Below are 27,106 nucleotides of genomic sequence, written 5' to 3' on the forward strand. Positions count from 1 at the left end.
ATGTTGAAACACTTATGCATCTTCTAGATTGTTATTGAGCATTGAATCCTACAATGAAAATAAACTCCATCAAGAAATTTAACTTCCTGATAAACTAAACCTCTTAAAGTGGTGAACCCTATAGCTATGGGAAACTTTAGTGTAAACTTATTTATTTTGCATAAATGTCTTCATAATTTAGTTTCCTCAAATAATTTTGGTTTCAACCTTGTAAGCCCCCTTATCGTGGCTCCAATTTTAGTAGCAAGAATCGATGTATGCTCTCTCTTTTCTCTCAACCTAATTTCTTATAATTTTTATCCCTCATTGGTATGTTTAGGAACATTTACCTTCATAGTAATTCAAATAAGTGGACATGTTTGATATCTTCTCGTTATCCTCGTCGTCATTAATGAACCTCTCTTGCTTGGGATTATGTTAGATATTATCTCATTAAACCCCCAAATATTGTATTGAGGTGCAACTTGATGAGTTATGTTGAGTAAGTTTCAAGTTACAATTATGAGAACATTGGGTTATAACACATAAATTAATAATGAGTACTAGAGTTTGAGGAGATTTGGCATGCCTCAATAATTATGAAATTAGGTAATTTGCATGAAGTGTTGCTTTTTGCATTTGTTGTAGGAACCTCGAGTGTTGAATTTGATTATTGGGTGTAGACATAGCAACATGGCAGATGAAATGTGGAGATATAATATCCTATAGATCATTGTGAATGGCTCCTTATGTGGAAGTCTAGTTGTATAGTTTATTATAGTCTCTTGCAGAATTTTTATTGATAAACTCCTATAGTTTCCTATAGCTTATATCTCATACTTTCTTTCAAAATATGGGGAGATAAAGTCCTATAGGATATTTTAGATTATGGGCATGAAACTGCTTGCAGATATCTAGATCTGGAATTGTGAAAGAGGTAATGGAAATGGAGGATAAGGTGCCTTCGTGACTAGCCATGGATGAGGAGATGGTTGCACTTACAAAAAAATGATACATGGGACTTAGTACTATTGCTTGAAGGATGAAAAATTACTGGATGTAAATGGGTGCTTAAATAGAAGATTGGTCAAAATAGTGGTGTTGAAAATTACAGTGCAAGACTGGTTATGGGAAGATATTCCTAGGTTGATGGAATAGACATTAGTGAGATCTTTTCCCTAGTTTATAAGTTAACATCAATGAGGTTCATGTTATCTATAACATCAACTTTGCACATGTGTATGTGTGTGTGTGTGTCTGTGTGAAAACCACATTCCTACATGGTAACTTAAAGGAGGAGATCTATATGACACAACTAGAGCACTATGTTGAAAATGTTAAAGGGTTATTGGTTTGAAAATTATTTATTTATTTTTTATATGGCCAAAAAGAGTGTCCCAAAATGTGGTTTCAAATTTTTTATTCTTTTGTGTTGGGATTGTGATCTTTGAGATCCAATTTATAACATTTTTTGTATTATAAACATGATGTTGATTATTTCCATGTTATCAATCTATATAGAGATGAAAAGCTATACTTTGGCAATAGTAAGGATATGATTTATGATTTGTAGTCTCATCTTTCATCATAATTTGATAAGAAGAACTTAGGGAACGCAAAATATATCCTAGGAATGGAAATTGAGAGAAATGAAGTAAACACGAAGCTTTGGTTGAGCCATACTGAGTATTTAAACACTCAGGTAATTTTTAAAGATTCAAATAATATGTCAAAGTATAGTATTCTAGGCCAATATTTTGGATTGAAAAAATCACTCTCTCACACATACAAAAATGTACAAAAACACTCAATAAAATGACACACAATTTAGTATTAAAACTTGTAAAACATTACCAAATGTTAGCAATATAACATATTTTGTGTAAAAAATTGGTGCTTTTTAAGTGTAAAAATGATTGATTGGAAAACTTATTTTTGAATAAAAGGGCCAAAAAATAGCCCATGGTTGAAAATTTTCCATATAAAACACCTTGGTATACATTATATTGTAGAGATTTTGCATGATATATTGCAAACCATTGAATGGTTTGATTTATGTGGGAACTAAGATTTTAGTTGAACAATTTTTTATAACACCTATAGAGACTAAGGATATGGTTTTTTTTCTTATGCTACTGTAGTTGTTAGTTTGATATATGCTATAGTTTGTACTAGATTAAGCATTGCTTAAGTAGTGAGAGTCTAGAGTTGATTCATGGCTAACATTGGATGTGAATATGAGTTGCAATGAATGTGTTCTCTATATAATTGTCAGATACTCATGACTTTTCCATTTGCTCTGATGTTTCAAGGGATCCACACTCAATGGATATAGGTTTATGTCGATTTTCATTGGGCAGAGGATGTACATGGAAGGACATCTCGGAGTGGGTATGTGTTTCAATTGTTTGTTGAAGTAGTAAGTTGAATGGTAAAACGAAAAATTGTGGTCAATTTATCTACTATAGAGGTAGATTATATAGTAATTAGCCATGCTTGTTAGGAGACCATTTGGCTTATGAAATTGTGTACAAAGGTGAGGCTATGTAAAGTAGTTCAATGTGATAATAATAGTGCCATTTGTCTAGATATGAACTCAACCTTTCATGAAAGGAAAAGAAATATTTATATTGAGTACGATTTTGATTGGGACATGGTCAATGATGGGAATTTGATAGTGGGTAATGTTGACATTTTACAAAATGTTGCAGTTGCATTGATAAAACTAGTAGTTGTATCATACACTTTCTAATTGTCTAGCAAAGCAATTATCTCAAAAAATGCTTAGTAGTAGCAAGGAATAAATGTTGAGAACAATAAGAAATAAATATTTCCCAGTAGCAGGGAATGTATACTATAGTAGTCAACATTAATGCTAAGTAGAAACAATTGGCCAATTAATTTTTGGTACTTTTTGGCATGTGGATTTGGAAAATCATAAATGGTTTATTCCTATGGACATTTTTCCATATTCCATATGTTCTTGAATAACTTTACTGATAGGATATGAACTTTTTGATGAATACACTTTTCTTAATTCTTTTGAGCTTAATATGTCACGTACAAGAATCAAACATGGCTAGGGATGATAACAATAATTCCTCTCAACTATCCAAAATAAACTCAATTGAACTCACTCCCTCCCCTCTATATATTTTCCTTTATTATTTTTTTCCAAATTTTATTGATTATTCAAAAGATATCACAGCGTATACAACCATATAAATTTTTATTTATTTTTATTCGTTGCGGTTTGCCACTATGGAAACCAGACCAATAACGAAAAAATAACATTTTTGTCCAAAAGGAACCATAAGATTGACATTATCCATATCTTTTCCATGACATAACATTAATTCCAGAGTTCCTATTGTAATACTTAGTATTAGCCCTAACAAAATTGTAGCCAAATTGCTCACAAACAATATAGACTAAAATATAAAAGGGCTCAAAGATGAGCCATCGCTGACAAAGAAGACATCCATATCACAACTCAGGTGGGGGTTGAGAAATATATAAATGTTGCAAGGGTACGAAGAGAAGCAATACCTTTTTCTCTAGAAATAATGACTTCAATTCTAGCGAACTGAAGGCCCATGTCCCTATGTTCTAGGGACTTCTCCTTGTGCTTAGTTTGTATTTCATCCAATTTCATATATAATTCCCACTTGGCTTCATCTCTCTCTAGTAGATTTTTGTCTAGAAGGGCACCTCAATGTACAAACATAGCTCCATTGTCTATAGATATTGGTTTTTCCTCCCTTGGGTGTGGCCTAGATCGGGGAGCCACTTAGTTTCTAAGGCATGAATATCGATGTATGTGTACTCATCCCTTTCAATCATGGCCTATAAGGATGCATGATCATTGCTAGATGTATGTGGTTTGAGGTATGGCCATGATATTGCTGAGATGCAAAATGCACTCGTCAACGAGCCCTAACATTGCCCTCTACTCTATATGAGGAGTCATGACAACTCCTCGCCCTCTATTGAGGCATGATGGGCTAAGAAAGGACATAATTAATGACGAGGGAATAAGAGAGTGGTCATGCAGGAGGACCAAGGGTGATCGAGACAATAGGGCAGGGATTAGAGGCCAGCTAAGAGAGGCAGGATGAGTGTAGAAAGGGAACTAGCAAGAGTGAACCAACAGGGAGGCAACAAGGTCCAAGAAAGTAGGGATGATTGGAAGAAAAGGATAGAGTCTAGGTGCACAGAGTGAGCTCCCACCTCTAGATCACTACCGAGTGCGCTCAAATTACCATAATTTAAAGAAATAAACAAAGTGTATGGAATATTAAAACACAAAGATCCAAGATTAAAGAATTAGATGCAAACTAAGCCAATCTTGTGTCATGATGCTTTAGTAGAAAACTCCATGCTTGATGTTGTTGAGAGTGATTGTAAGGTGAAATTGGGCAACAAAATGCACAACCAAAAAACAAACTTCAAAGCTACTTATCCTATTGGTGTCGTTAATCCTAAAAAACCATCACCCACCTTGATTGAACATAATAAAGCACATGATAATTTTCACAATGATGACCAATGCGCAGACCACGCATAGACCAAGAGAGACCTCAAAAATGGGAGTACAGGGGAAGCCAGATTAGGGGGACCTAGACCTGCCCTCCACTGATGATAGGAAACAACAACATCGAATAGAAGTAAGACTCTTAGAGTGTCATGTTACAATCCTTTGTGAACCAAAATGGGAAGCTTCCTTCCCTATACGAGCCTTTTACAAATTTTACACATATCGAGAGACTTCGGTTGTGTTGTCATGTTGCGAAGTGGATTCAATGTGTGACATCCAATAGGATTCGTGGCGAATTCATGTTGTGGCCAGGTGGAGTGGGGTGACTAGGTTAAGCCTTCCACCCTTCATTGTAACTACTTTTTGCAAGCTAAACCACATGGGTAATTTTTATTTAATATATTAAAAAATTCAAACAAAAGAACTATAAAATAGGAAAAGCATTCATTTAAACCTATATCTCTTTATATTTAATATATTAAATAAGAATTTAAAAATAAAGTTATAAAACAATAAAAAATAATAAAGTATAAAATTAATAATTAAGATTTAGACTAGTATCGTGTGAGATGAGACTTCACATAAACTAATTAATTTATATTTAATATTGTGTGTTTCACACACATATTTTTCCTTTTATTTTTATTTTTTTTATACGATGATAAAACCTATTATAACTTAATTTCTCATATTTCGGATGCCAAACCAATAGTAAAGACAACTTTATTGGTTGCTATCCATGAATTCATGCTGGCTTATCATCAATATTCAAAGAAAACCACACTTTGATTTATCTTCTAATGGTCCTTAAAGAAGGAAGATTTCACTCTTATTGAATAAATTTGAGAAAGACACAAAAATAGTATCAAAACATATTTCAAACTCAAATTCACACTAATACATATATATTATTTTTAACATTTAAATTGATAATTATCTTTATAACTTAAAAATAATAAATAAATAAATATTTAAATTAAAGATACGATGATTTGGACATCTCGTTACAGACCCTTCTCCTCGCGGTTGTGATTTGGAAACACAATGTAAGGACCTGCGGTCTTTTGCACACCCACCAGATGAAGTGCGACCGCGTTCGACAATGAACGAGCAGTTGGGAAACTTGAACGAACAGCGCTACGACTGATGTGCGATGGAGGCAAGTAAAAATGCGAGCACAAGAAGGTTGAGCGAAGTGTTATATACGCGTGGGAGCACGAATAGTTAGACCACGGCTGACCCACACTTGGAGCAAGGCCGACATGTATTTTGATGGCGTTTGCGAAGTGTAGGGGTGCATTATTACATGGTGGATGAGTCGACTTGGGCAAGCCAACTCGCCCAGCCATCCATATATATTCAACGAAGTGTTGGAGCGAAAATCATCATTCGACAAGCAAGTCTTCAAGGAGAAGTGCGTGGAAAAGGGCCGCATTAAGGAGGAAGGCACAGATGGTTATGCGCCCAAGTCTTGGGCAGGTCAATTGAATGCACAAGTCTAAACGAAGGCCAGTCAAAGTAGGGCGTGCATGGGTGAAGGCGTGGGCGCCCGGTTGTGCAAGGCGTGCACGGGTGAAGGCGTGGGTGCCAAGTTGTGCAAGGCGTGCACGGGTGAAGGCGAGGGCGCCCGGTTGTGCGAAGGCGCACGGGTGAAGGCGTGAACGCCTGGTTTTGTGGTTGTGCATGGGTTCTTGGGTAGCTCGGGTGAGCGCTCGCCCATCGTGCAAAGGCAAATGCGGAAGTTGTGTACGGTGGAAATGGTGAAGTGTTGAGATTGTGAATGGAGGTGTGACTCGTGCGAAGGCGCCCGTGTGTGGCGACTTGGTTACGACGAGGTGCGCCCAAGTTGGGCAAACAACATGATCATGCAATGAGGTGAATGAAGGGTTGGTGAGTCGTGCGGCGACCATGCAGAGGCGCCGACGAGCTGGGCAACCGAGTTTGCCGAAGTTGAAAATTGGCTAAGTGTAAATTTTGGGTTTCCCAAGATTTAACTTGTAAAGACTTGTAACATTGAAGATTGTATAATATATTGATTCGGGCAGGCTCATATTGCAGGGAGTTTCCCCTCCCTTTATACTGTCGTGCATTTCTCTTGTATGATGATGTTTATGTGAATGTTATGGGCTTTCACTTGTATAAAGGAAACATAATAATACTTGGTAACGAAAATAAAACTAAGTATGGAATGTTAGGCGTAGTCTACAATCGTAAATATTGGTGAAAAGAAATCGATTGCTAGTGCCGCACCTCGCTATAAGCGGTTGAAAGACTACCGCAGGTGTAGGGGCATGACAGGTGGTATCAAAGCTGATTCAGGTGAAGTGTAGACAAAGGAAGCTGATTCTATAAAGGCCGAAGACTTGAAAGGAAGTTCAAGTTTTGCAGGTGACAAATAGAATCAAGAGTTGGTTCGGTTTTGCAGGGAGAACCTGGTGAATGATGAAGAGTCAAGAAGGATGTCTATCTTGCAGGAAATGGGTTTTGCAACCTTCAAGGAATTTGAAGGAAGTCTACTTGAAGAATCAAGGAAGGTTGAACAAAGATTTGAAAAATGGGGCAAAGGCTTGTTCAAAGCAAAGCATGCTCTTCGTGCCTTGGTCAAGGAAGGGATTTCTGATGAGAATAGGGACAAAGACTATCGACTTGTAAAGGAAGTGGACTTGTTTGATGTAGAACTCAAGGAATTGAAGATAAGGCAGGACTTGATTCAAGAGAAGTGGAAATGGCTAACTCTTGAGAAGAAGCATTTCATAGCTTTGACTCATAAGGAGGAAGTTGTAGGATGCGATGATAAGGAAGAGGAAGCCGTGATGAGTGAGGATGTTGCAGATATGACAACGATGGAAGATGAACTTGAGATTGATCAAGTTGGACTAGGATCATGCAGTTTCCAAACATTGATGGATGAGGATACTCACATGGAGAAGCCTTGTGATGATGATGTAAGTACTATTGATACTTGTGTTTCACTTGAGCATTTGGTAGATGAACCGTATGCAGGGAAGGGCAAAATCAGTTTGTCGATGTAGGGGAGCATCTTACCATGGATGTCTATGATGAGACCTTGTATGGAGAAGCAATGATTGTTGATTGTTACAGGACTTGTTGGGGTTGTTTGTGACCTTATGATAGAAGGTACAAAGGCCCGTGACAAGGGAGGAACATGATGATCGTTGTGCAGGATTGGGTCATGCTTTAGCCACATGGAGAATTGGCTAAGTGCCCGGCATGACTCATGGACAGATTGAGGAGGGCACACACTTGGGTTGCTTGGGCGGACTTCTCATGGCCGAGACCAAGAGATAGTCTTGGTGGAACCTTTAGTGGGGGAGCTATGATGGAAGGGACTCGCGATGATGATGATATGGTTGGGTGACCGAGTTCACTAAACCGAAGATTACAGACTTGGATGAGGATGACCGATTGTTGTGATGAGTCTACATGGTTGGACTACATGGGCAACTTAGTCATGGACATCAGGTTGTAGACATGGAGCATGGCAGTCTTATGCAAGGACATGATGCAGGAGCACTTGTAGAGATGTCATTTATGGGCATCCAATGAGGAGTGCCAAGGCAGGAGTGTTGTGCAGGTGGATTTGCTGGTGTGGCATGGAGACTTATTAATTATGAGCCGAAGGAGAGGTTGTGCACTTATGTACAACAAGGCCATGGACTTGGATGGAGTTGTAAGCAGACCATGGAGCATTCCTACTACATGGAGAGCTGAGGCATCTTGCAGAGACTTTTGGGCCGAGACTTATATGCTTGCTGAGATGTTGGTTGGAGATGACTCATGGAGCTCATGATGACATGAGGTTGTGACTTTTATGGACTTCATATATGGTGGACTTGGAGGATTTGATGCATTGAGGAGCTGAGGTCAGAGACTTTGATGCAGGATGGGGTGCATACTTTCAAGTACATGTACGGGAATCGCTTGAAAGAGTGACTTGATGTGGAGGATCGATACAAGAAACTTTGGAGTGATGGAGTTACGACGATGATGATGCCTTGGTGACAACAATTGGGCATGGGTTAAGCCAAGACTTGACCACTTTTGACACATGGGAGCTGATTGATCTATGATCATGGGTAGCACATGGATAGATGAGACAAATGTATACTTGTTTCTATGGTTGACTTGAGGGATGGCACATTGCAGATATGATGAAGGTTGCTTCATGGACCTGTATGTGGCACATCAAGAGTTGGGTTGATGAGATGATCTCTTCACTTTGAGGAGATGGATGTTTTGTAGATGGATGATGATGTTGGGGTAGATGTGGCTGATTTCATACAGCACCTTAGTACTAGACATCATGGACAACATGTTGCAAATGAGATGAAGACTACTTCATGGACCTGAGCATGGCTTACACTTGTATGGAGATGGATTCTTGATTGAGTTGAGGATCTGACGGGATGTTCTGAGAAACGACTGATGGTGGCATGAGGATGTGCATTCTCATGATTTGAGTGTGACAGTTGGACTGATCACCCGACTAGTTCGAGTCATGAGGGGATCCAATGTATAGAGATATGTTGCCATTGTGTTGGAGTATCATGGCAGCAATTCACATGATGAGGTTGGCACGAGATGTTGCAGGAAGCATGTAGCTTGAGATGGAAGGGCCAACCTTCCACGATGGGGAGAGCAGCATGTGGAGATTGCAACGAGATGGTCGATGGTCATGGATTGAGATGATTTCCGATGTATGACATACTGATGGGGTGTATACCTTGGTATGGTGATCTTGGTGACAGATGGTTGCCGGGACGAGACATGATGGAGACAGTGGTTCTACATATGTTGCAGAGATGGTTGCAGTATGTGGAGGAGTTGACATCATGGGTGAGACAGTTGTTGATGATCTTGGTGGATGGCTACCAGGATGGCATGTTGTCGAGGACGACAACGACTTTAGGTGGAGGAGGATGTAAGGACCTACGGTCCTTGGCACACCCACCGGATGAAGTGCGACCACGTTTGACGATAAACGAGCGGTTGGGAAACTTGAACGAACAACTCTACGACTGATGTGCGATGGAGGCAAGTAAAAATGCGAGCATAAGAAGGTTGAGCGAAGTGTTATATACGCGTGGGAGCACGGATAGTTAGCCTGCGGTCGACCAACACATGGAGCAAGGCCGACATGTATTTTGATGGCGTTTATGAAGTGTAGGGGTGCGTTATTACATGGTGGACGAGTTGGCTTGGGCAAGCCAACTCGCCTAGCCATCCATATATATTCAACGAAGTGTTGGAGCGAAAGTCATCATTCGACAAGCGAGTCTTCAAGGAGAAGTGCGTGGAAAAGGGCCGCAGCAAGGAGGAAGGCATAGATGGTTATGCGCCCAAGTCTTGGGCAGGTTGCTTGAACGCATAAGTCTAAACGAAGGTCGATCGAAGTAGGGTGTGCACGGGTGAAGGCGTGGATGCCCAGTTGTGCAAGGCATGCACGGGTGAAGGCGAGGGCGTCCGGTTGTGTGAAGGCACACGGGTGAAGGCGTGAACGCCCGGTTGTGCGGTTGTACGGTTGGGTGGTTGTGCACGGGTTCTTGGGTAGCTCGGGTGAGCGCCCACCCGTCATGCAAAGGCAAACGCAGAAGTTGTGTACGGTGGAAACGGTGAAGTGTTGAGATTGTGAACGAAGGTGTGACTCGTGCAGAGGCGCATGTGTGTAGCGACTTGGTTACGACGAGGCACGCCCAAGTTGGGCAAACAACACGATCGTGCGACGAGGTGAACGAAGAGTTGGTGAGTTGTGCGGCGACCGTGCGCAGGCGCCAACAAGCTGGACAACCGAGTTTGCTGAAGTTGAAAATTGGCTAAGTGTAAAATTGGGGTTTCCCAAGATTTAACTTGTAAAGCTTTGTAACATTGAAGATTGTATAATATATTGATTCAGGCAGGCTCATATTACAGGGAGTTGCCCCTCCCTTTATACTGTTGTGCATTTCTCTTGTATGATGTTGTTTATGTGAATGTTATGGGCTTTCACTTGTATAAAGGAAACATAATAATACTTGGTAACGAAAATAAAACTATGGAATGTTAGGCGTAGTCTACAATCGTAAATATTGGTGAAAAAAAAACTATTAGTAGTGCCGCACCTCACTATAAGCGTTTGAAAGACTACGGCAGGTGTAGGGACGTGACACACAAAGTGAAACAGCTATAAAACTCATATGCCCTCCCCTCTTCTCCAGTTTTGCTAAACGATACTCGGTCTACCCTCTTCCAAATCTCCAAATGGATATGCATTACTTTGACCCACTATTTACTAATTAAAAAAAATATAAAAAAAAAATCGGGTGGTGTGAAACGTAGGGTGCGCACGCCACATGAGACAGATTCCAATAGTGATGGCTAAATATTGATAAGAAAGTTAATCCAAATCTCCAAATGGATATGCATTACTTTGACCCACTATTTACTAATTAAAAAAAATATAAAAAAAAAATCGGGTGGTGTGAAACGTAGGGTGCGCACGCCACATGAGACAGATTCCAATAGTGATGGCTAAATATTGATAAGAAAGTTAATCCACCAGTACTTCATGGTCACGCGATCAAACCGTGTTTTTCCGCCGCCCACTTCGTTGGGAAAGCTAGTTCCCGGAAGTTTCCCTGAAAATCGATTAATTATATATATATATAGGTTTAACATTTTAAAATGATAATTATGTTTTCTAAATTAAATAATTAAAAAAATTTTCAAGAAAAGAAGTTAAAAATAAATAATATTTGAATTGAAATTGTGATGTTTTTAACCTCTTGTTATACATTTTTTCACGAGATTTAGAAATATAAAGTAAAGTAGTGGATATTAAATTAGTGTATAATTTTTTTGTTAATAAAACAAAACGTGTAGTTGTCTAGAAAGTTATGGAAATTCCGATCATATTTAGAGAAAATCAGGCAAGGATTTTTGTAAATCCAAGTTATAGTTGTTAAACTTTAAAATTGAGGAGTTGTCTGGAAAGTTATGGAAATTCCGATCATATTTAGAGAAAATCAGGCAAGGATTTTTGTAAATTCAAGTTATAGTTGTTAAACTTTAAAATTTGAAGTGTCTTAGATGTTTTTGATGGAGTTGAATCCATTTCCACCATCAAAAACACGATTCAAACACTACCTCTACATGAATTTTTGAAATTTTTTTCACTGGATTCCGACCACTTTTGGCTGTCCGGACAATTCCTTCGCCTCATTAAACAACTCCTAAAAATAAAATACTCACTTCCTTATAAAATTGCTAAATTTACAAAAACATACATACTCTACTTTCTATTTTAGTTTCTTAAAAAAACACAAAATGTAATCTTGAAAATCTCTTCCTAAAGATATGCATTAACCTAACAAAACATTTTTTTCATTTTCTTTTGGTAAAAGTTGCGCAGGCCACATGAGACAGAACTCCTCGTTCAGCGGTCCTCACCTACGGCCCAGGTTCGGATCGTCATGGGTAGATATTAATCATAAACTTAATACATCGGTATATCAGACAAGTTTTTCAGCCGTCTGCCTCCCCTTTTGGGAAAGACAGCCTCACGAAGTTTTCCCGAAAAAAGGAAGTTCAACGTTACGTGTGAGTCGCGTACCATTCCTGTCACCATCAACTGGCACCATCCAAATCCGCGTGAGACACTCCGTTTTCACACGCTATTCTTTGTTCAATATCCAACACCGTTATATGAGAGGCCCCTCTCCCTTCCATTCCCTACTTTCATTTCAATCCAGTATCTCTGTTGGCCTGCAAAGTCATTCTGTCCATTTTATTGTGATCTGCCCAATTTCAATTCCGTTTCTGTTTCTGTTTTGAAGGAGACGATGTCTCATCACCATCACGGCCACCACCACCATAACAAACATCACGAGAATTGGCCACACCATAGCGGACACCATCAGCAGTACATAACTCCGGAGACTGCCTACTATGGTGAACCGGTGATCCGACACCATCAGCAATACATAACTCCGGAGATTGCCTACTATGGTGAACCGGTGATCCAGCGAGGAGATCTGTATGCATTAGAGCAGGAACGGGCCAGGAAGGAACAGAAGCATCATAAACATATGGAGCATGTAGCAGAAATGGGAGCACTAGCTGCAGGAACATTTGCAATGGTAAGATATATTTTGATTTTGTAATCTTGATATGTTATAGGGGTATTATTGTATTGATTGCGGATTTTAGAAATATTTTGGAATTTAAAAGTTTATTTTCGCATCACAAATTTTTTTTCGAGATTTATAACAGGAGTTTATATAAACATCTTCCTCACCCAGTCTGTAACCTCACATTATAATTACAGATTTTAGAATATTCAAGAAATCTAAACTCTTAAATTTAATTAAATTGCTGATTCTAAAATATTCAGAAAATTTAAATTAGATTGCAAGTTCCAAAATATTTCTAAAATATGATAAAAAGTGCCATAGTTGACTTCTCCCTCTTGATTTTCTAAAACATTCCAAAATCTACCATGCATATGCAGTCAATATAAAAATGATTGTCTTTTTTCCCTGCTATTCTCGATGGATTCCATCGATATAAGGATGCTTATCCTTTTTCATGCTAATCTCAATAAATTCTATGGAGTTTTAACTTGTGATTAATATTTTTTCATTCACAGATGATCCATTGAACTAACCCTTAACCCTCGATGCAAATGAATATGAATACATCCATTGAACTAACCCTTAACCCTCGATGCAAATGAATATGAATACTTAGGAGCTGAATAGAAACACTGATATGTGTTATGTGTATGCAGTACGAGATGCACGAAGCAAAGAAACATCCAGAGCACGCTCACAAGCACATGATTGAGGCAGAAATTGCTGCAGCAGCTGCAGTGGGAGCAGCGGGGTATGCCTTCTATGAGCATCAGCAAGCGAATCATTACAAAAAAGAAGGCCATGGCAAAAAACATCACCACCACCATCACTTTTAGCTGCCTGCAACTGCATCAATTATGATTTGAAAATGATTTTCTTCATTACCTAAAGAAGTTAGTTATGATCCCTTGATTTCAGCGCCCTCTGTTATATGTAATCGACGTGGTTTTATGCGATTCGGATGAAACTGAAGTCTTCCGTATTTTCCTCTTCCTGCGTTTTCCTATCACTTTTTCTCCAGATCGTTCTGTGAGGTCGAGAAGCGTTTTATTGTAAACAATCAATCATATTATGGAACCTCTGTTATTTTATGTATATATGAAGCTTGTGAATCTTATAACAGCATTTCAATCCTTTGAAACTATGTTGGGTGTAATATAAGTACTTAAATTAATATAATTTTGCGATTGTTATAATCAATCAGTATCATCTGTTAATAAACAGATCAATATATTGATAAAATTGTAATATCCAACTATACAAGAAAGTTTTAATATAACATTTAACATGAAATATATCTATTCGAAAACATTTATTGATTGAGGTGCTTATCTAGGCCTATTTTAAATATGCTTTTGATATTCATAATTTTATGTGTCATGGCTTTTTATTGTATTTTTAAGGACAATTATGAATAAAATTTAACCTGATTTACTGATGTTTTAAGTTAAATAATACTTGAAATGAAGCATTGAGGAAAAAGTTATGATACTAGCAATTGACGGCTAGTATTCATATAGCTTAGTGCCTTGCTACTCAACCCTAATCATGTTAGGGATATGGTTTTAACATTTTAGTGTTTTCTTCTCCTCATATTTTGTTGCCATCATTATAAAATATAGAGTCAACATCATGCTAGGGGCGTTTTGCTAGATTCAAAGATAAGTTACTATAGTTGTTACATCTAATTTTAAACATGAGTTACTATCATTCTTGAATTTTGTATTGTTAGGTATATTGCAATATTATTCACTATATGATGTATTAGTCAAAGTTTCTTTTCAATGTAGTATTTTAGTGGAAATATTATGTAGTATTTTAGTGGAAATATTATGTAGTATTTTAGTGTTAATATTGTATTTATCTTCATTATGTAGCATTGTCGGTTTTTTCGTTCCATTCTCATTTTGTTTTTTATTAATGGTACAATAACAATCTTCTCTTTCTGTTTTTCACAAATTTCCTCGATGAGGTCTATTATCCCATATCCTCCTTTCAACAGGGGTACCCATAGTAAATTTTTTGTGAAATAGAGTAATTTGTAGCATGGCATAGGCCTCCTTTATGATCTCTTTGCATTAAGCTTTTCGGGTGCTTTCATGTTTCCTAAGAAAAGTCATGTTGGTCAAGGAACTTTACATATTCTGGGGCATTGGTCACACCTCTCAAGGAAATTTTGTTTCTATTTGTGGATACTTGGACATCTCCCTGACATACCCTATGGAAGGATATGAAATATTGACCTCGTTGGTCACTTTATGGGTTTATTATAACATCATTTGAGGGTTGATCTGCACCTACAATAGTTATGGAAGCTTTTGGGATAATTTGGTGACTTGAAAGGGTGATATGGATGATGTGTCACTCTCTTGGTATGCTTTAGATGATGTGAAAATAACTTGGATAAGTATATTAAAGGATGACGAGTTGGAAATAACGATCAATTTCATTATAATTTGATGTCACTTGGTTGGATATAGGTTTTATGACCTAGATTTTAACTTGAAAAGACATCGCATGCTTCATGGAGTTCCTTGACCCAGGGTATGACTAGTGTTCAAATTTGAACACATCGCAGCCCTTCGGAAGCCCTCTAGCATGTCAGAGAAGTGTTCAGCAAAATTTACTAGTCAAAAGAAATTTTAATTTTAATTTTTATAAGTTTTTCAAAAAAATAAATAATATTATAAAATGTCGTATGAAGGGCTGCCTGTCCGTAGGACATTTCAAAAAATCCCAGTTCTTTGACTGATGTAACACTCTAAAGTCTGCAGGAGGTTCTGCCAACACTCCAGAAAGTGCAATGGGACGTAATAGAGGTTGTTCATCCATTCCAAGGTCATTAGTCATAATGGCAGCATTGATAGAGTTAGCATTCCTTGGATCCCTAGTAGACAATTCTTAGTTCCCATCCTACTTTTGTTCTCGGTTTTTAAGTGTGCTTTGGATTCCATTTTTCTGATTTGAGGGTGGAATCTTAGCCTCCATATTCCCTTACTGATAATAGGGTGGAGGCTCAACCTCTATATTCCCTTGTTGATAAGAGGGTGGAGGCTATGCCTATGGATTCCATTTTATTGATTTGAGGGTGGAGGCATAGCCTCTGGATTCCATTTTTTTTATTGAAGGGTGGAGGCACAACATTTGGATTCCCTTGGTGAATTAAAGAGTGAAGGTGGTGAACCTCTAGATTCACTGTGAGGCATTGACTGCATCAAGGAGTTGGTGGGTGGAGGTGGATAGTCCTCTAGAGTACCTATTATAGGTGGCATATTTTTTTTGATCCCTTAAGCACTCATCCTCAAGCCCTTTAATATGGATCTGGGAAGACTACTGCAAGAAGGACTTGGTTGTAGTGTGTCTACCATTGGGTGGAGAGTTGCAGTCCCAATCTCAGTTACCTAGATACATTTATCAAAGATAAGTGTATGTTGATGTCTCTTATGTTTTAAATGCTTTAAGTTTGTTTAATGTATTTTTTGTCATGGCTTATAATGCTGAGCAATGTGGTGTTCTTGCTTGAATGAGCATTGTCGTTTAAAGGCATGGATATGGAATGATTTAAGTTTTTGTGTTGGCCCAAGGCCTATACTGATATGTATTCAATGTGATGGTTTAATGCATATGTCATGAAATGTGATATTTTTTGCCTGCTTGAGAGAGGATGTGTCCATATAGATGTAGAATTTCCCACTGTAGATCACCTGATAATGCAATATACTAAAGAAAAATACTTGATCTACTTCTACAAACAAACTTGCGGAAGCTTAATTAATTTTGAGCAAGATCAAATAGAACACTTATAACAGAGAAGAAGAAATCATACACATGAAACATAGAAGAATACTCCAAGGAAAGCCTTAGCTAAAAAACCTCGATCTCTATAATATCATATAGGTGGAAATTTGTCCGGATTACACAAAGCATTAGCTCACAAGCTATCCTGCTCTTAGTACAATCCCTCTGCTGCTCATAGACAGTCAAAGGCTTCTCACAAACCTTCTCCTCTACCCTCCAAGACTCCTATTTCCTTGCGCAATTTTCCTTGGGGTCCAGTGCTGCCACCTGTGTGAATTGGCCTCTTCACCAACTCACTGACCTCTGATCTAACTGCACAATATTGAAGGAGATAATTCATTTTGCATGGATGAGTTTCCTATATAGGAAAAATTCTCCAATTGATAGTACATTGTCTCTTCCTTTGATCTCAACTGGGTCTCTGACTGAACTGACATGCATGAGTTATTTATGAGAGAATATTCAATTATCTGAAGTGCAGTAGTTACATGCATGCATGCTTTAACTAACTGAACTCACAATTAATTCCATAAACTATTGGAACTAATCTAACTGGACTTAACTCAGTTAACTGAGCTAACTAATTACAACTCATCCTTATCTGTTTAACTGATGGATAAATTCCTCAATCAATGGAGAAATTGTTGCATGTCTTCACATAGACTTCATGTTTGATTTTCTACAACTAATTAACTGAAGATGAATTAATTAATTATTTTACAACTGCTAAGATCAAATTGGAATTTTACTTCTCAATTTTAGTTCAGGGACTAACTAAAATTGGAATCCATCCCGAAATGCTATTTATAGCAATGCTATTTTTAGCACTTCCATTTTTCATTCCTTGTTTCTATGTCCAACACTGGTACCTGAAATGCTATTTATAGCAATGTTATTTCTAGAATTTCTTGTTGCTATTTCCAAAATTACCTCTCAACAAGAAAGGCATTCAACTCGAACCCAATCCTAAACCTTTGGAATGTTCTGCATGCAACACTTCTCCCAAGTGTTATTACTCCAGCAACTCTAGAAACAAAAAAAATCTCCCAATTGACCTCTCTGTTGGGCTAGAAATATCCTCTGACGTTGAAGCTCCATCTGTCACTGACAAGTGCTCCCTCTCTGACCTCTAAGTTGCTGCAACAATCCATGCATCTCGCACTTTTGCACACCTCTCTGTGCCACCCTGCATTGGTGCAACACTCTTGTGCCTCTTGCATTGTTGCAACTTGCTAGCTCTGCATAATCTTGGGACTCCTGCACTGTAGCTCTCTCTGTCGCTCCATTTGCATCTATCTCTACCCACTAAGCCAGTCCTGCTACTCCTTGTTAGGGCTCCCATAGCAAGGTCTAGTCAAAGAGGTTGGGTACCTCAATGATCCTACCCCTATTCCAGCCTTCTTGGGACTGTCACTCCACATCGCCCCACCTCCTGCCTGGAGGTATGGATGCATGTGATTCGTCTACCCACTTGGCTCGAAATTTCCCCCTACTAGAGGTCTCAGCATGAGTAGATGTCTCTACTTGATCTCCTCTCACTTTCTCTAGTTGTGGCTGCTCCACAACCTCCTGAAGCTACTTCACCAATTGTGGCTCCTCCACAATTGTCTGAGACTTCTTCTGGCGTTGCATGTTGAGAGGTAATTTACTCTCCCTCTCAACCACCAAGTCTCCAATAGTTGCCTTTCTCCTCAAGGCTGTGCATGCATCTTGAACCATAAGAGCATACATGTTCTTGACTCATGAACCGATCTGCTTCACCTGTCTAGTGGTGATGTGTCTAAGGAAAACCTTTCCCTTACTGAAGACTACATCATAGCCTTTGTCTTTCAGCATAGCGATCGACACCAAATTTTTCCTCAGTCCTAGTACATACTTGACATTGGTCAAGGTAATGCAAGCTCCATGCTCCCTCTAAAAAACAACCGTGCCTACACCTAAGACACTATACTTTTCATCATTACCCATCACTATGAGTATCTGGAGATCTTTCTCCTCCAAGTTACTGAACAAACTCTTGTCATCGGTCATGTGGAATGAAGCTACACTATCAAAAAATCAACTGCATCCCACCATGGATGAAACCATGCATGCGAAGAGGGTGAAATCCAACTCGAACTGTGAGGCCAATGCCTCACCTTCAGATCCTTCCTTGGATCCCATCTTGGATTTCTTCAGTGGGCAATTTGTAGTAAAATTGCCCACCTCATGACAATGAAAGTATCACACTTTCGATTTGTCAAACTTCTTCCGAACATGGGAAGAAATCGATTTGGGATGAGAATCCTTCTCCTTCCCTTTCTTCGCCTTACTCGCTAAGGTACAATTTTCTTTATCCTCCTTGGATGAAGAACCATCTCTAGTGCTTCTTCTTATAACCTCCTACATTAGATCCAACCAAAGTCGTTCCCAATCTAGCAGTTTCTCTCTTCCATTAACCGAGTCTTGGAAGCTATGCTAGATCTTAAGAAGACTGAGGAGAGCAAGACTCACCATGTCATCATTGGTTGTCGCGATCCCTACACTTCCAAGCTCATCCCTGCATGTGGTGAGCTTGTTCAGATATGTAGAGATCGTGTCGCCCTTTTCACACTTGATTTTCAGAAGCTTGTCTTTTAGCGCCAGCATTCTTTGATCGTTGCTGTTTTGATATAGATATTTCAATGTTTTCCACATTGAAAATGATGTCTCCTTCCCATGGAGGCTTGAGACTATGTGGTCTCGAACTCCCTCCAAAGGGATTCTCATTGCTCTAGCCACACATTTCTTCCATTCCATCAATTCAGTAGCATCAACTGCTGTGGGCTTGGGGACTTCTTGATCAATGAGGTCCTTTAGACCGTTATCCTCTAATACTACTTCCATGCGATCCTTCAAGGCTATATAATTCGAGCTGCCATCAAGGGCATACTCGAGTCTTAAACCGTTGAATGCCATTGGTGAAATTGAGATGTGATGAGAGCTCGACTTCTATATTCACGAACCTCACACTTCGAACTTCTCCCTTCTTGTATATTGTTCTTTGCTTTGATCACCTTTGCTCTGATACCATGTAGAATTTCCCACTGTATATCACCTGATAATGCAATATACTAAAGCAAAATACTTGATCTACTTCTACAAACAAACTTGCGGAAGCTTAATCGATTTTGAGAAAGATCAAATAGAACACATATAATAGAGAAGAAGAAATAATACACATGAAACACAGAAGAAAACTTTGGGGAAAGCCTCAACTAAAAAACCGCGATCTCTGTAAAATCATACAAGCGGAAATATGTCTGGATTACACAAAGCATTAGCTCGCAAGTTATCCTACTCTCAGTACAATCCCTTTGTTGGTCATAGATAGTCAAAAGCTTCTCAGAAACCTTCTCCTTTGCCCTCCAAGCCTCCTATTTCCTTTCGCAGTTTTCCTTGGGGTCAAGTGCTGCCACCTGTGTGAATTGGCCTCTTCACACACTCACTAACCTCTGATCTAACTGCGCAATCCTGAAGGAGATAATTCCTTCTGCATGGATGAGTTTCCTATATAGGAAAAATCCTCCAACTGATAGTACACTATCCCTTCCTCTGATCTCAACTGCGTCTTTGACTGAACTGACATGCATGAATTATTTATGAGAGAATATTTAGTTACCTGAAGTGCAACAGTTACATGCATGCATGCATTAACTAACTGAACTCACAATTAATTCCACAAACTGTTGGAACTAATCTAACTAGACTTAACTCAGTTAATTGAGCTAACTAATTACAACTCAAATTACAACTCATACTTATCTCTTTAACTGATGGATAAATTCCTCAATCAATGGAAAAAATGTTGCATGTCTTCACATAGACTTCATGTTTGATTTTATACAACTAATTAACTCAATATGAATTAATTAATTATTTTACAAACAACTGCTAAGATCAAATTCGAACTTTACTTCTCAATTTTAGTTCAGGGACTAACTAAAATTGGAATCCATTCCGAAATGCTATTTATAGCAATGCTATTTTTAGCACTTCCATTTTTCATTCCTTGTTTCTATGCCCAACACTGGTACCTGAAATGCTATTTATAGCAATGCTATTTTTAGCATTTCTTGTTGTTATTTCCAACAATAGATATATTTCCTGAGTAAATGGAAGGGTTCCCAATATGTGCCCATGGGTTTGTTTTCTGTTTATTATTGGTCGAGATGCCTGTAGCTTTGTGAGTTGTGATGATATCAAAATTTATCAAAAAGGGACATAATAAAATGAATGGGTAGAAATTGGTGTATGTGCTATAGACTTGAAAGAAATGATTATTTAAGCCCTATTTAAATATTACTAAGATAAGGAGAGATAGTTGTGACATACACATAGTTGTGTGTGTGTGTGTACAGAGAGAGAGGGAGAGAGAGAGAGAGATATATGATGAACATATAATTTAGTCATGGATTTGTTGGATGAGTTGGGCTGAAGTAGTTCAAGTTCAGGAAGCATAGCTCAAGTGGGATTGTGTACATATGTGTGTGTGTGTGTGTGTCAAAGTTTTAGGAAAGGGTTCCTCTTAAGTGCATTATCAATTACCAGGTGCTAAGAGGGAAGCCCTTGAAAACCCACCAGGTCCAATCTTGAAGCTTATCTATACACATATGGAAAGAGAAAGCACTAACTTTTAGGGCTTAGCCTTTGTGTTGAATAATCCCATGTGATGGGATGCTGAGACCAAACACCAAGGGCAAAAACACCATACCATATATGCTTATGCCATAGGGTTCAAAAGTCAAGGCCTGGAGAAGTGCAGATACACACCCATCACAAATGTCCATATGGCCAAGCTCCATTTACATGCTTTATGGCAGAGAGATCTAATCCATCGATGGGGATGAACTATAGTTGTTGGCTAACCCGAGAGGTTGTTCCTGATAGGTTCCTTGTTGAGGTTTACGAGTATTTTTCGGGATCAAAGTCCAATGATGACGTGGTGTACTAGTGGGCCAACACTTATGGCATGATGGAGCAGGGGGAATGTGTCAAGTCATATCTCCATTCCACCCTAGAAGTTGAATGGAGGTTAGGTCACCACAAAAACATTACATGCATCGAAGAGAGTTTCACTAGCGCGAGGTGGAGTCGAGCACACCACTGAGACATAGATATTGGGTCATGTAAATTGTGGTCTTTGCAAGGTTCCAAACAATCTTGAAAGTTTGTACCCCATAATAAATTCTGAGAGGCTTCCCAAGTAATTCCTAGGATTTAAATCTCTAGGATGAGGTGGCAAGGAGGTGGGCTTACACTGTGTACTGCATCCATAATACATGTATATTATGTAATGGGATTTGGTAAGAGGTTAAACATCTATGAGTGTGTTGGCAGATATGGTAATACTACCATGTGGAAGAGAGAGAGGCCAACTAGGATTGTCATGTGGGTTCCACATGGCAGGTTGGTGAGGTGGCACTAGTTAAATGACTAATCTTTGTATGGCTATATCTTTGGATCCAGGAGTCAGATCAGACAAAAAATTTATATCATCGGAACCGTCTTGACGAGAGGAACACAATGGTATTTTCCATTTCATGTTTCGAAAGGGTAAAAGAAAGTCAAAAATTTAGGCCCAATTTCCATAAGTTGACCTTGGAGATTGGATCAACATAGTAACTACCTCCTTCTAACCTTAGTTAGGGCTAGGGATAAGAGGGGGTATGTTACACACACAAATGTTAACTTTATAGATCTAAATATTGGACTTCCACCTAGGGTTTCATTATGTTATCAATCATGCCTTGAAGAGATAAATAAATTTTCATTTAAGTGACTCACCTTGGGTCATAATGATCAAATTTCTTCAGGTTCACCTTAGGAGAATAATCGCACATATTATCACCCTATGCTCTATTATTGTGTGTACAAAAATAAGGTTGTGGGTGTCTAAGTAGTCTTGATGTAGAAGTTTCTTCATGGTGTTTCTTAATGTGTTGCGAACTCTAATGGTTTTCTTTTGGTATGCCTTGAGCTAGCATAGTAGTCAATATCTCATTTAGCATATTGTTTTTGTGGTTAGGCTTTGTGAATTGTGATAATACATCTTCTCATCTAGGTTCTTATTCATCTGCTCATCCAACGAATCTATATTTTATTGAAGTTTATTTATTTCCTCTTAACATTACATAAGTTAACCTTCCATTGATTCCAAGTTTCTTGTAATAGAGTGGGTGTTCATGTTGTCCTAGGAAGTATGAACATGTTCACGAGTATTCATGTTCATGGGTGATCTTACTAGAAAAACTTATTGGTTACTTAGGACAAGGGAATGTTAGGTGCCATATCTCTGTAATATATGTGCGAGGTCCAATAATAGTACTTAGCACAATATCTTAGGGTACTAACCAAGGAGGCTCAATTGTTCCCTTAATGTACTACTTCACTACCCAAATACTAGAAACTCATCTGCCCAAGCATTTTTCTTGGTGTACTATAACAACAATATTAATAGTTAGCTTATCTAAGTTGGTTTGAGATATATCTAAGAGACTTCTTATATTCCCAAAGATACATGAAAGTGAAATTTGTATACTGTATTGTTTGAAGTGGGACTATTCAAATGGGTTCTAATAGGGGTTACAAGGGTTTCCAACAAGGCGATTCCACCTGTATTTATTACGTATATTCTTTCTCTGCCATAGTTTTACCCATTGAATGATATATCATTGTGTTGTTTAAATATTCCAAAACATGTATCTAAAAAATAAAAACTTAAAATGATAAAAATCTCTTAAAATCTTCATAAAATAACTTATGCAAGGTAGGGTTTGAGGCAAAAAATGTAAAGTAATCACTGCTGTATTTCTCAAATTCTATTTTATGACCCAAATGATGAAATGTCACAAATTCTTCAGATTTATTGGTACTGACTTGACTGAAATATTTTCTCTTTGTCAAAAAATATCTAATCTATCAAATTCACGTTCGTTACTAGAGAATAAAACCCTAAAAATTTGTTGATTTTAAATTGCAGATAACTTCATTTTCCAAAGACCATTTTGAGTAATTTGTTGCTTTGAAATTGGGTATTTTTTAAAGAGTAAATTATTTCTTGGGTTGGATTCCGAAAATTCTACATATAAAGTTTTAGAAATTGATTTAAATTCCTTCATCCTATTTTTTCTGTCAAAAATTAGCCAAAAAATAAATTTCTTCCACTTTGTTCCTAAAAATTATACCATGTTATTCCCAACAAAGAAAGATGATGGCTATTGTATTGAAATTTACATAAAACATAGTTAAAAACCCAAGAACACAAGAGAAAAGAGAGATAAACCCTAAGAAATATTTTTGAGAAAGTAGAGAGCTATGTTCACTTGCCTCTTCAAAGGGGCAACCTCGAAGATAAATGATCCAAATACAACAATTCTTGACAAAACATTACATAACCTTATATTCCATATATAAATACCCATAGAGAATATTAAATACCTAAGGGGCCCTTAGTATGAAGGTTGACCAACAAATTTGGGTCTTATTAACAAAAATAATCATTTTTACAACAAATGACAATTGATTAACTATTTAATGGGCCTTATTCAGAAAAGGTGGCCTCATATATTAATAAAGTATCTAAGAAAGGGTAAGGGTAGGACCTTAACAAAATGATACTCATTATTAGGGTATTTTGTTAGTCATGTATTTGAGAGTCTATTATTAAGGTTTGGATAAAGGGGGCTTGATAACGTCATGGATGATTGTGTACTTCCATATAAATCGTACCTAATTTTTTTTTTTTTTTTTTTTTTTTTTGTGTTTTTGTGTTTCTCCTTTAAGGAATAAATCCCATAGTAAGGAATTGTTACTCATGGACCTTAAATGAGTCAAAATACTCTTGCTATATTAACCTACCAGTGTGAATCATTCTCTACAAATAAACTCATGCAATTGTATCATCTCCTTTTAGTTTCTAGTTTTTGGGGTTTCCTTTATAGTTCCGAGAATTATTGTAATGAATCTTTGCGTTGATTTGTGTCATGGTGGGAAAGCCCCCCCCCCCCCCCCCCCCCACCATGTTTTCCCTCCAATATCGACATAAACAATATGTTTGATGTTAATGTCACATGGTTGTTGATTCAATCTTTTGACCATACTACTTTAGTCTCGATTCAAATATCGCTATTCATTTATTCCTATTTATACTTTTGTAATTCAAATTCCCTTAGTTCCTTGTCATGAATCCAAAAGTATATTCATCTCAGATATAGATATACCTCTCCTATGTTGGGGTTTGATGACCACACATGGGGGTGGGGTAGCAGACACTTTTGTAGATATAACTCCCTCAACTATTCTTTTTCATCATCATCATCACTCCTTTTTGGCCTGTCTCTATGAATTCGTTGGGTGCACCAACTTGGTAAGAAAGATGGCTAACTATTATATTCTATCTAGTTTCAATTTATTCCACTATTAATTAGTAAAGAGTATATGACTTGGATAGAGGTATACAACTTAACATATCTTCCAATTACTCTTCCATCTTGGAAATGTAGTCTTATGAGATGTTAATGATTTCACTTTTGTAGAGAAGCTATTATTTATACTTGGCAAACTAAGTTTTCAAACTCTTGTTTTCTTCCTCTAGCTATTTTTTATCATCCACGTGTTGCATCTTCATGATCTATAACTTTCCTTGCAAGTTTACTAATTGTTTCTTAAGGTGGAGCTAGTCAATCCCCTTCACCAATCCTTACCTCATTTTATTTTCTTTTTCAAGAGTTCTCCATTTGAGGGATTCAACTCTGACTTCTTCTAACTCACTCATAAGATGTTGTACTGACCACTCATTTTTCTTACAGAATTCATCTCCTTATCCTTTCACCTCAGTTAGGTGTTTTCCTTAATTGGGATCCTCTTCCATTTCCTATGACCTAGTATGAACCCTTCTTCTAGAGGATTGTTCTCTCCACTTTGTGGAGTAGTTTTTTCCTTTAAGTCTTAGAGGGCTATTATCAAGGGTCCCCATCCTGATCAAGGTAATTTCTTCCTAATATTCCTCATTTTCTTTGATTATCTTATGTGATTTCTTTCTCCTACTGATATCAGCTTTATTTTCTTTCTTATTTCTTCTTTTTGACCTTGACACTCACTTCCCTCAAATATTGTAATAAAAATTATAGGACGTTGAGATTTTATTTAGTATTTTGATGAAAAATATATCAACTCGAGGAAAAGTCTAAAATATTAAGCTTATACCATAATTAATATACCTTCACAAGTGATTCATTTCATGAGGTAGTATGCCATGTTATCCCATGGTTCACGAAGACTATCCATTTTTACACCATTCTTGTTTTCTTACACCTTCATAATTGAGGAGGAATAGATTCTTGGCATCCATAGTTCTTTTTTTTCATCTTTTTCTTAGGGCACCCATATTGGTAAACCTAACAATTTGATTATCATAGGTTCATTCACCTAGTTTTTTAAGCCCTTCATTGAAGTGGAATATTCATTATCCTTGACGTGGTGGAGGTTTATGGAAAATTGTGAAAGATATATTATCATCATATCCCCATAATATATTGAAATAATCTATCCAATTAAAATGTTGAAATACTTCTGCATCTTCTAGATTGTTATTGCGCATTGAATCCTACAATGAAAATAAACTCCATTAAGAAATTTGACTTCCTGATAAATTGAACCTCTTAAAGTGGTGAACCTTATAGATATGGGAAACTTTAGTGTAAAATTCTTTATTTTGCATAAATGTCTTCATAATCTAGTTTCCTCAAATAATTTTCATTTCAACCTTGTAAGCCTCCTTATCGTGGCTTCAATTTTAGTAACAAGAATCGATGTATGCTCTCTCTTTTCTCTCAACCTAATTTCTTATAATTCTTATCCCTCATTGGTATGTTTAGTAACATTTACCTTCATAGTAATTCAAATAAGTGGACATGTTTGATATCTTCTCGTTATCCTCATCACCATTAATGAACCTCTCTTGCTTGGGATTATGTTAGATATTATCTCATTAAACCCCCAAATCTTGTATTGAGGTGCAACTTGATGAGTTATGTTGAGTAAGTTTCTAGTTACAATTATGAGAACATTGGGTTTTAACACACAAATTAATAATGAGTACTAGAGTTTGAGGAGATGTGGCATGCCTTAGTAGTTATTAAATGAGGTAATTTGCATGAAGTGTTGCTTTTTGAATTTGTTGTAGGAACCTTGAGGGTTGACTTTTATTGGGTGTATACATAGCAACATGGAGGATGAAATGTGGAAATATAATATCCAATAGATAATTGTGAATGGATCCTTATGTTGAGAATGCAACAAGATGATGGAGCTTAGTGGAAAGAGGTCGCCTTCACTAAGTGGGCCCACAGGCTATTTTTGGCGCAAAGTCTATTTTTAGACTATGTCTATTTTTAGACATATGGATCATGGTCTATGAGTTGTAGGATGCTATTTGTGGATGATTGGTCATGTTGGTAAAAATAGATGGACTTCTATTTTTAGACATATGGTCGGAGCCTATTTTTAGACTGCCAGGCTAAAAATAGAACAGTCGAATATTATTAGCTCTTAATAATATTTGGACTATAAACATTATCATATCCTCTTGGAGCACTTCAGTTCGAGCTACAGATGTGGCACATGCAGTTTTCAGAAGGAAATA

The 27,106-nt window shown here is 37.5% G+C and overlaps 1 protein-coding gene across 1 annotated transcript; it reads left to right on the forward strand.

Annotated features, from left to right (window-relative positions):
• Positions 1-12,235: 12,235 nt before the first annotated feature.
• On the forward strand, positions 12,236-13,742 carry LOC149201075 (uncharacterized). The gene is made up of 2 exons (XM_089399668.1): positions 12,236-12,651; positions 13,302-13,742. Exons 1-2 carry the CDS (start codon positions 12,355-12,357, stop codon positions 13,479-13,481), a joined length of 477 nt encoding a protein of 158 aa, XP_089255794.1. The 5' UTR covers positions 12,236-12,354; the 3' UTR covers positions 13,482-13,742.
• The last annotated feature ends 13,364 nt before the right edge of the window (positions 13,743-27,106 follow it).

This window comes from Pinus tabuliformis, chromosome 2_1, assembly GCF_031772625.1.
Source record: "Pinus tabuliformis cultivar Carrire ecotype Pingquan chromosome 2_1, CPIR1, whole genome shotgun sequence".
Lineage (NCBI taxonomy): Eukaryota > Viridiplantae > Streptophyta > Pinopsida > Pinales > Pinaceae > Pinus > Pinus tabuliformis.

What these genes read in the sequence shown, in the direction of transcription:
- LOC149201075 (XM_089399668.1), top strand. Translation starts at nt 12,355, where the DNA reads ATGTCTCATCACCATCACGGCCACCACCACCATAACAAACATCACGAG. An exon ending in CTGCAGGAACATTTGCAATG is followed by an intron (nt 12,652 to 13,301) that starts GTAAGATATATT and finishes ATGTGTATGCAG; the next exon opens with TACGAGATGCACGAAGCAAA.